Source organism: Limulus polyphemus, unplaced genomic scaffold (assembly GCF_000517525.1).
Source record: "Limulus polyphemus unplaced genomic scaffold, Limulus_polyphemus-2.1.2 Scaffold2158, whole genome shotgun sequence".
Lineage (NCBI taxonomy): Eukaryota > Metazoa > Arthropoda > Merostomata > Xiphosura > Limulidae > Limulus > Limulus polyphemus.
Genome location: NW_013667768.1, coordinates 73884 through 84890, shown reverse-complemented (window position 1 = coordinate 84890; position 11007 = coordinate 73884). Strand labels below are relative to the sequence as shown.

Below are 11007 nucleotides of genomic sequence, written 5' to 3'. Positions count from 1 at the left end.
CTTACAGACTATTATAAAGTAATTATTTTTTTTTCTAAACTGTAACTCATGTTGTATTTTTCATTCCTATCATCACACTTATACATACACAAACTATATTAAAACTTTCATACTGGACAGTTTATAGTTTCCTCAAATATGAAAAACGTTCACTGCTATTAAACAAACGCTCATGTGAAGTTAACCAGACGAGATATCATTTCTAGAGAGCACAGCAACCAATAACGGTGTTAATTCGACACTCACTCTTCGACCTGCCTGGTTATTGTGGACGTTCATCCGAGCTCGGCCGTCGCTCTGGCTCAGCTCTCGGGCATCTACGAATTTCCGGGCGAACTTGGAGCCGTAGCGTATGTACTCGGAACAGCCGCCCCAGGTAAACTCTCCGTGGACGTCACGAAAGGTTCCTCTTTTCCTGGGGTCACAGGAGCAGTCGCTCAGGTCCCCTCGACTACAGGACCTGGTAATAGAGTGAACAACGCCAGCAGAGCTGATAGCATACACAAACGCCGCCTCACGGCTACCGGCTGAAATAAAAATAACCTACTAAAGTATGCAAATATTCAACATAGAAAATATCTCTGCAAACACTTCGTGACAGTAAACATCATGTGTGGGTTATTGGTGACAGTAAACATAATGTGTATAGGTTACTTGGTGATATTAAACATCATGTGTAGGATACTTGATGACATTAAACATCACGTGTGTATGTTACTTGGTGATATTAAACATCATGTGTAGGTTACTTGATGACATTAAACATCATGTGTGTAGGTTACTTGATGACATTAAACATCACGTGTGTATGTTACTTGGTGATATTAAACATCATGTGTGTATGTTACTTGGTGACAGTAAACATCATGTGTGTAGGTTACTTTGTAACATTAAACATCATGTGTGTATGTTACTTGTTGACATTAAACATCATGTGTGTGGGTTACTTGTTGATACACACATGATGTTTAATGTCACCAAGTAACATACACATGATGTTTAATGTCACCAAGTAACCCCCACACGTGATGTTTAATATCACCAAGTAACCCACACACATGATATTTAATGTTACAAAGTAACCTACACACATGTTTAATGTCACCAAGTAACATACCCACATGATGTTTAATGTCACCAAGTAACATACGCACATGATGTTTAATATGTTACTTGGTGATATTAAACATCATGTGTGTATGTTACTTGGTGATATTAAACATGTGTGTATGTTACTTGATGACATTAAACATCATGTGTATGTTACTTGGTGATATTAAACATCACGTGTGTGGGTTACTTGGTGACATTAAACATGTGTGTATGTTACTTGGTGACATTAAACATCATGTGTGTATGCTACTTGGTGACATTAAACATCATGTGTATGTTACTTGGTGATATTAAACATGTATCTAGGTTATTTGGTGACATTAAACATCATGTGTGTATGTTACTTGGTGACATTAAACATCATGTGTGTATGCTACTTGGTGACATTAAACATCATGTGTGTATGTTACTTGGTGATATTAAACATCACGTGTGTGGGTTACTTGGTGACATTAAACATGTATCTAGGTTATTTGGTGACATTAAACATCATGTGTGTATGTTACTTGGTGATATTAAACATCACGTGTGTGGGTTACTTGGTGACATTAAACATCATGTGTGTATGTTACTTGGTGACATTAAACATCATGTGTGTATGCTACTTGGTGACATTAAACATCATGTGTGTATGTTACTTGGTGATATTAAACATCATGTGTGTATGTTACTTGGTGACATTAAACATCATGTGTGTATGCTACTTGGTGACATTAAACATCATGTGTATGTTACTTGGTGATATTAAACATCATGTGTATGGTACTTGGTGACATTAAACATGTATCTAGGTTATTTGGTGACATTAAACATCATGTGTGTATGCTACTTGGTGATATTAAACATCATGTGTAGGTTACTTGGTGATAGTACTCATCATGTGTGTCGGGGGGGGGGTTTACTTGGGGACAGTATGGGTTGACACTTACTCTTGAGCATGAATTTCCCGAACACTGAAGTACCCGTGTCCCCTGTCGAACAGTTCCAACGATGGTTCTGAAACTGATGTTGGCACTCTTTCACACCTACTCTTACTCCTCTACTAATGCTGGCCATAACGTCGGGGTGTTTCTGACATAGGCGGCGCTGCTTCTGAACAAACCCTGGTATGCTGCTACACATAATGGGAGCCCCTAAAGACGACATCTTTGTCAAAAACCTGAAAAATAGGCAATCAAGATCCGTTTCTACAGCACAAACTTGTTGTTAGATAATCACTAGAAACTAACGAACTTATTGTTCAAGAAACATCGTGAGATGATCACTAGATACTAACTTATTGTTCAAGAATCATCGTTAGATGATAACTAGAAACTAACCAACTTATTGTTCAAGAAACATCGTTAGATGATCACTAGAAACTAACCAACTTATTGTTCAAGAAACATCGTTAGATGATCACTAGAAACTAACCAACTTATTGTTCAAGAATCATCGTTAGATGATCACTAGAAACTAACCAACTTATTGTTCAAGAATCATCGTTAGATGATCACTAGATACTAACTTATTGTTCACGAATCATCGTTAGATGATCACTAGAAACTAACGAACTTATTGTTCAAGAATCATCGTTAGATGATCACTAGAAACTAAAGAACTTATTGTTCAAGAATCATCGTTAGATGATCACTAGAAACTAACTTATTGTTCAAGAAGTATCAATAGAAAAAACTAACAAACATCATTTGTGTGGGTTACTTGGTGACAGTAAACTTCGTGTGTATAGGTTACTTAGTGACAGCAAACATGTGTATGGGTTACTTGATGACAATAAATATCATGTGTATGGGTTACTTGGTAGAGTTATAATAGAGCTAGAAACTAACATATTGTTGAATAAACATCAATAGTAGAACTAGAAACTAACATATTGTTGAATAAACATCAATAGTAGAACTAGAAACTAACATATTGTTGAATAAACATCAATAGTAGAACTAGAAACTAACATATTGTTGAATAAACATCAATAGTAGAACTAGAAACTAACATATTGTTGAAGAAACATCAATAGTAGAACTAGAAACTAACATATTGTTGAAGAAACATCAATAGTAGAACTAGAAACTTACTTATTGTTGAATAAACATCAATAGTAGAACTAGAAACTAACTTATTGTTGTATAAACATCAATAGTAGAACTAGAAACTAACTTATTGTTGAATAAACATCAATGGTAGAACTAGAAACTAACTTATTGTTGTATAAACATCAATAGTAGAACTAGAAACTAACTTATTGTTGAATAAACATCAATAGTAAAATTATGAACTAACTTATTGTTGAAGAAACATCAATAGAACAGCTAGAATCTGACTTATTGTTGAAGAAACATCAATAGAACAGCTAGAATCTGACTTATTGTTGAACATGCATCAATAGTAGAACTAGAAACTGACTTATTGTTGAAGAAACATCAATAGTAGAGCTAGAAACTGACTTATTGTTGAATAAACATCAATAGTAGAGCTAGAAACTAACTTATTGTTGAATAAACATCAATAGTAGAACTAGAAACTAACTTATTGTTGTATAAACATCAATAGTAGAACTAGAAACTAACTTATTGTTGTATAAACATCAATAGTAGAACTAGAAACTAACTTATTGTTGAATAAACATCAATGGTAGAACTAGAAACTAACTTATTGTTGAAGAAACATCAATAGTAGAACTAGAAACTAACTTATTGTTGAATAAACATCAATAGTAGAACTAGAAACTAACTTATTGTTGTATAAACATCAATATTAGAACTAGAAACTAACTTATTGTTGAATAAACATCAATATTAGAACTAGAAACTAACTTATTGTTGAATAAACATCAATAGTAGAACTAGAAACTGACTTATTGTTGAAGAAACACCAATAGTAGAGCTAGAAACTGACTTATTGTTGAAGAAACACCAATAGTAGAGCTAGAAACTGACTTATTGTTGAAGAAACACCAATAGTAGAGCTAGAAATTAGTCACTTCTTCAAATGATTTGGTAATTTGTGAAATAATGTTTTTAGTTCTTATTGTATTCGATATGGAGTTGTTCGTTAGAATGGATGCTACAACTTATTAAAATGTTCACAGCTTTCTTAAGTCATTTCTCTTCAACTATGTTATGTTCTCAATCCAACAATTTAGACTCATCTATGCCGTCAAAATCTGAATTCATCTTTACCTTCAAAACCTAAAACCTTAATGTTTACCTTCAGAACATAACAACTAACAACTTAATGTTTACCTTCATAATAAAACAACAACTTAATTTTTATCTTCATAATAAAACAACAACTTAATCTTTACCTTCATAATACAACGTCTTCAACTTTAACTTCACAACTAACATCATTTGCTTCAGGGTCTGTCAACTAATATCTTTACCTTCAGAACATAACTAATAACTTCATTTTTACCCTCACAACCCAACAGCTGACACAGTACCTTCACAACCCACCAGCTGATACATTACCTTCACAATCTAGCAGCTGACACATTACCCTCACAACCCAGCAGCTGACACAGTACCTTCACAATCTAGCAGCTGACACATTACCTTCACAACCAGCAGCTGACACAGTACCTTCACAACCCAGCAGCTGACACATTACCTTCACAACCCAGCAGCTGACACAGTACCTTCACAACCCAGCAGCTGACACATTACCTTCACAATCTATTAAGTAACAATTTTATTTTTACTTTCATATATGATAATCAGCGACTTCTACACTAACCTCACAATCATAAGACTAATAGTTTCTTTATGTCTACTATTCAACATCTTGACATCCAGCAGAAGTATAACTCTGACAACTTTGTGTAATCTGTAACACTAGGACTTTCAGTGGTGTAGAAATAATAAATCCCGCAATTTACATATCTACAGCAACGGCTATAGATAGATAGACAGATAAATTGGTTGAGAAACAGAAAGATACAGTGACAAATATATACAAGATTGGGTGGGCAAACAAAATCTTTTTATATTTTTAGGTCCGTTCACTCATGATAATTACTCTGTTTGATCCGGTGTCATAGCAACCACGAGTAATTACCCTGTTTCGATCCGGTTTCCTAGCAACCACGAGTAATTACCCTGTTTCGATCCGGTTCTAGCAACCACGCGAAATTAGTCTAGTAGGCCTTAAAACGGTGCTTCAAATGACACATCAAATTTCGAAAACTCGTGTCTATAAATATTTAAAGATGAATTTTACTACAGGCGAATATTTCCTGTCTTAAGGCTAATTATTCCCTTTCTCATTTGTTATTAGCACAGCTTGCTTCAATCACTAACTTTGATATATAATCATACTTAAATTTACTAGTTAATAAGTTCCTTGATTGGTTTGTTTTGGATATTAGTGCAAAGCTACACGAGGGATATCTGCGCTAGTCGTCCTATATATTGAACTGAGGGGGGTGGTGGTGGAGGTTAGAGCTAGTCTACAGCACCTATCGTCAACTTTTGCGATGCTCTAATCGAGTAGGATTTGACCGTCACTCTTATAACGCATTCGCATGTGTGTATGTATGTGCGTGTATATATTGTGGTAACGGGACGCGAGCTCTGGACCCTCTAATAACCACTTCGTGTAATATTTTCACACTCATTTAAGGAAATAAAACGTAACAACCGTACAATCCTAATAACCCTTCGTGTATATTTTCACACTCATTTAAGAAAATAAAACGTAACAACCGTACAATTATAATAACTCCTTCGTGTATATTTTCACACTCATTTAAGGAAATAAAACGTAACAACCGTACAATTCTAATAACTCCTTCGTGTATATTTTCACACTCATTTAAGGAAATAAAACGTAACAACCGTACAATTATAATAACCACTTCGTGTATATTTTCACACTCATTTAAGGAAATAAAACGTAACAACCGTACAATTCTAATAACTCCTTCGTGTATATTTTCACACACATTTAAGGAAGTAAAAAGAAACAACCGTACAATTATAATAACCACTTCGTGTATATTTTCACACTCATTTAAGGAAATAAAACGTAACAACCGTATAATTCTAATAACCACTTCGTGTATATTTCCACGCACATTTAAGGAAATAAAACGTAACAACCGTACAATTATAATAACCACTTCGTGTATATTTTCACACTCATTTAAGGAAGTAAAACGTAACAACCGTACAATTATAATAACTCCTTCGTGTATATTTTCACACACATTTAAGGAAATAAAACGTAACAACCGTATAATTCTAATAACCACTTCGTGTATATTTTCACACTCATTTAAGGAAGTAAAATGTAACAACCGTACAATTCTAATAACTCCTTCGTGTATATTTTCACACTCATTTAAGGAAATAAAACGTAACAACCGTACAATTATAATAACCACTTCGTGTATATTTTCACACTCATTTAAGGAAATAAAACGTAACAACCGTATAATTCTAATAACCACTTCGTGTAATATTTTCACACTCATTTAAGGAAATAAAACGTAACAACCGTACAATTATAATAACCACTTCGTGTATATTTTCACGCACATTTAAGGAAGTAAAACGTAACACCCACATTATTTCTTAAGGTATTTTTGGTTTACTTTCACACTTTAAGAACCGAGTAGGAGAATTTGTACGTTTGCTGTTAAGCACAAAGCTACACGTTCGTCCTCAGACTTATCGCTAAGTTACCAGGCGTAAGCATGAAGTAAGAATTCCACCATTTTAAAGGAATTTGGTATATATTTCAACCCTCATTTAACCTAGGAAAAAAAGTATGTTTCTGTCATGTGTTCGAGGAAAGCCACACAAGGTCATCTGAACAAAGTCATCCATAATTTTAAACTAATAAACTAGAGGGAAGGCAACTCTTAAACAGCACCCACCGCCAACTCGTGGGACTACTGTAATCGAAAAGTAGGTTTCATTCTTAAAACGCACCCAGGACGAGTTTGCGGTAACGGGACGCGAACCATCGAATTCACAGTACGGCACGCTATCCAGAAATAGGCCACGCTCGATCTTAAGTAAAAAAAGTAACTTAAATATTTTACCTACATTTTGATTTTTGTCATGATTACAGAACACGGTTTGAATGCTTACAAACGCTCTGTCATGACATCTCTCGCTTACCGACAGAACATAAAAAATCTCTAACCAATTCTCTATCAATTTTATATATATTTTTTCTTATACGTGATGTTTACTTCACTCTCTATATTTATCCCAAAAATCTAAACCGTTCTTCTATACCCGTATACAAAATTGACAACAGATGGTGAGTGGACCATAATGAATTCCCCCCCCCCCCTCCCAATAAAGACGCTAATTCTGTTCTATTTCGCGAAATTTTTTTATAAAATATTTTATGTCCCGCATGCGCTGATAACGTTGGACACATTGAACATATATAATATCAGACCCGTTAGGTGATCTCGTAAATACAACCTAATAATCATGAGCCCTGGTTATTAGCGAATGGTCTCGTCGGCTATAGATATATAGTGGAGTTGACACATAATCGTATATTTTGCCTTGTTTTCGCTAATAAGTTATTAGACAAAAGCAAGGCTTATGTGACTGTTGTGTTTTATTGGAGTTTTGTTATGCTCCACTCTTTATATCAAGGTGCCCAAGAATGACACACTTTATAATGATGGCAGTTACAAAAACTGTTTATTTCTATCTATGGGCTTATCTGTGCTCTGGCCGCCGGTATCGAAACCCGAATTTTAGTGTTATAAGCTGGTGGTGGGGGCAAACTATATAGTTAGTTTATGTGTTCGCCAGTTGTCCTCATTAGAATTTTTTCATCCCATTAAAACTAGTTACTTGTGGCAATGTGGATCACACAGTATTTACTTAACACACGTGATAGTAAACCAAACTGTACCGTTGTTCTCAGTCTTCTGTTTGGAGCGAATAGATAGATAGTTATCCGCCGCTTCGTTGTCCCTTTCTTAAATAAATAGCTGAAAACGACCAACAGGAAACTTCATTTCCCATCATTCCACTTGATTTTATTAACCCTTCTTTGCCGACATTTACTTATTGTTTGCTTGTTTGTTGTGAAGCACAAAGCTACACAAAGGTCTATCTGTGCTCTGCCCACCACGAGTATCGAAACCCGGTTTCTAGCGTTGTAAGTCTGCAGACATACCGCTGTGCCACTGGGGAGCGACATTTACTCATTGTTTGTTTGTTTGAAGTTAAGCACAAAGCTACACAAAGGTCTATCTGTGCTCTGCCCACCACGAGTATCGAAACCCGGTTTCTAGCGTTGTAAGTCCGCAGACATGCCGCTGTGCCACTGGGGAGCGACATTTACTTAAATGAAATATTTATATTTACTCGTTAACTTCTGTATTCTCAATCTCACGTCTTTTTTTTTTAAATAGCGTATTTGACCCGTCAATGACCTCGGCTGACCCCGTGCTAAAACACCTTCATTACCATGATGTGTCGAAATAGATACGAAGCAAACTAAGTATATGTATTTACCATGGAAATTCTTATTCTCAGGTTCTCACTGCTGTTAAATAAGCCTCCCAGTGGCTCAATGGTAATTCTGCCGGCTTACGACGCTAACAATTGGGTTCCGATACCCGTTTATAGTGGGTTGGGCACAGATAGCCCACTGTGCAAACTTTGTGTTTAACAACACCAAAGCAAGCAACTTTAAATCATCACTTTATTTTTGTTACCAGTCTGCGTGATTAACGAAAACAAAATCCTATGTTCTACTTACTTTATATCCTGCAGTAAATATATAATTCGCCCCTACAAGTCCTACGTATGTTGGCTGAAAACGTGAAAAATTGAAGTTCAAACCACTGTATAACTACAGTTACTTAACTTCCAATACGGAAACTAAAATCACTGTATAACTACAGCTATTTAACGTACATAACTGAAACTACAACCACTGTATAACTACAGCTATTTAACGTACATAACTGAAACTACAACCACTGTATAACTACAGTTACTTAACGTCCAAAACTGAAACTAAAACCACTGCATAACTACAGCTATTTAACTTCCAAAACTGAAACTAAAACCACTGTATAACTACAGCTATTTAACGTCCAAAAATGAAACTAAAACCACTGTATAACTACAGCTATTTAACGTCCAAAAACTGAAACTAAAACCACTGTATAACTACAGTTACTTAACGTCAGAAACTGAAACTAAAACCACTGTATAACTACAGTTACTTAACGTTAGAAACTGAAACTAAAACTACTGTATAACTACAGTTACTTAACGTCAGAAACTGAAACTAAAACCACTGTATAACAACAGTTACTTAATGTTAGAAACTGAAACTAAAACCACTGTATAACTACAGTTACTTAACGTCCAAAACTGAAACTAAAACTACTGTATAACTACATCTATTTAACGACCCAAACTGAAACTGAAACCACTGTATAACTAATAAGTATCTTAAGCTTAGCCTAAACTAAAAACTGTTTGTTTTTCGTCTTTTTTTCGGTTGAATATCATTGTATAAACCAGAATTCATTCTAGAAGATTGACAATATTGGCGGGTAACCAACAGAGAAGCGACATATTTGGTAATAAAAAAAATCTCAGAGTTATCGTTTTACCACAAAAGTTTGTACATTTACATATCAAGATGATAACTGGCTAATAATCTTTACCTCATAACGAAAATAATTAAGCCTATTAGCGTTTATTCACTTAAGAAGTTATCCTACTGTTTTATACTGATTTTCTCGAACATCTATTCTGCATTGAGTTAGGCTCAGCTGGATGTGACAGCTCTATAGGTGTTTGTAAAACTTACCCCAGCATTTTCATTATGATAAATGTTAGTTGAAAACTAATATTTTAGGTACGGTGTTACGAGCCGCCATCTTAAGTAGGAGAAAAAGTAAAAGATAATTACTTTGTTCAACCGCAAAAATAAGTTAAAAAAAGTAAAAGATAATTACTTTGTTCAACCGCAAAAATAAGTTTAAAAAAAGTAAAAGATAATTACTTTGTTCAACCGCAAAAATAAGTTAAAAAAGTAAAAGATATTTACTTTGTTCAACCGCAAAAATAAGTTAAAAAAGTAAAAGATAAACAAAGATCGTTTTTTATAAAAAAAAACGTTTTTTTACTCAACTACGTGAAAGTTCAAAAGTATATATTTTAACATATAAGTAAAGGATTGCTTGGAACTAACAGATTAAAAACAAAAACAAAATAATATAGCAGTTGAAGCATAGAAAGGATCTTTTAAAATTAGATTGACTTTTCGTATGCAGAGTTGATTTGTTAGTTTCAGGTTTATATATATATATTCAGAAGTATCATGTATCGTTTTAGCCAATATAAGACAAAATTAGTTTCATTAATAGATGAAAGGAAGGAAGTAGAGCGGAAGGAAGAAGACATTAACACTATAGGATGCAACTGTTCGAGCAGAGGAAGTATGAGTTGAACTTACCACCATGTTCCCGAAACTGGATTAGATAGAAACGGCGAAACCAAGAGAAACGAAACGAGTAGCTTCATTTCTAACGTGAAGAGATGAAACCGTTGACACTGGACTGGTTCTTGGTAGGACCAGTTTGGTTTTGTTTAAATAAAAAAATAAAATAAAATAAAAAGATTAAAAAGGGAATTCGTTCAGATGATAGCGATCTCGGGCGGAAGAAATCAAAACAAGCTCAGGAAGTTTGTTACAGCCAACAATCTCCAAAGTCCTGAGACAGATCTCCTGGTAAAGAAGACAAGGGGTGGGAACCAGAGGGTCACGCGTATTATGTATTTTTACTGCTCGCTGATTGGTCGCTAGGAACGATGTGCCGAGAAACTTGGCGGCATCGTCCCGTTGGCCGTCAGTGTCAGCCACGTTGTCCACTCGTGGGAAAAGCCAAGATCA

General features: G+C 34.8%; 1 protein-coding gene across 1 annotated transcript in view; it reads right to left on the bottom strand.

Moving 5' to 3' along the window:
• The window catches only part of LOC106466123 (protein Wnt-2b-like), a 14421-nt gene extending 3794 nt beyond the window's left edge, over positions 1-10627 (bottom strand). Inside the window, exons 1-3 of the mRNA XM_022394076.1 lie at positions 10570-10627; positions 2043-2272; positions 247-527 (exon numbers count right to left, since the gene is read on the bottom strand). Coding sequence (XP_022249784.1) covers positions 247-527; positions 2043-2259 — 498 coding nt within the window. The 5' untranslated portion in view covers positions 2260-2272; positions 10570-10627. The remainder of the gene's footprint in view (positions 1-246; positions 528-2042; positions 2273-10569) is intronic.
• Between the last annotated feature and the right edge of the window lie 380 nt (positions 10628-11007).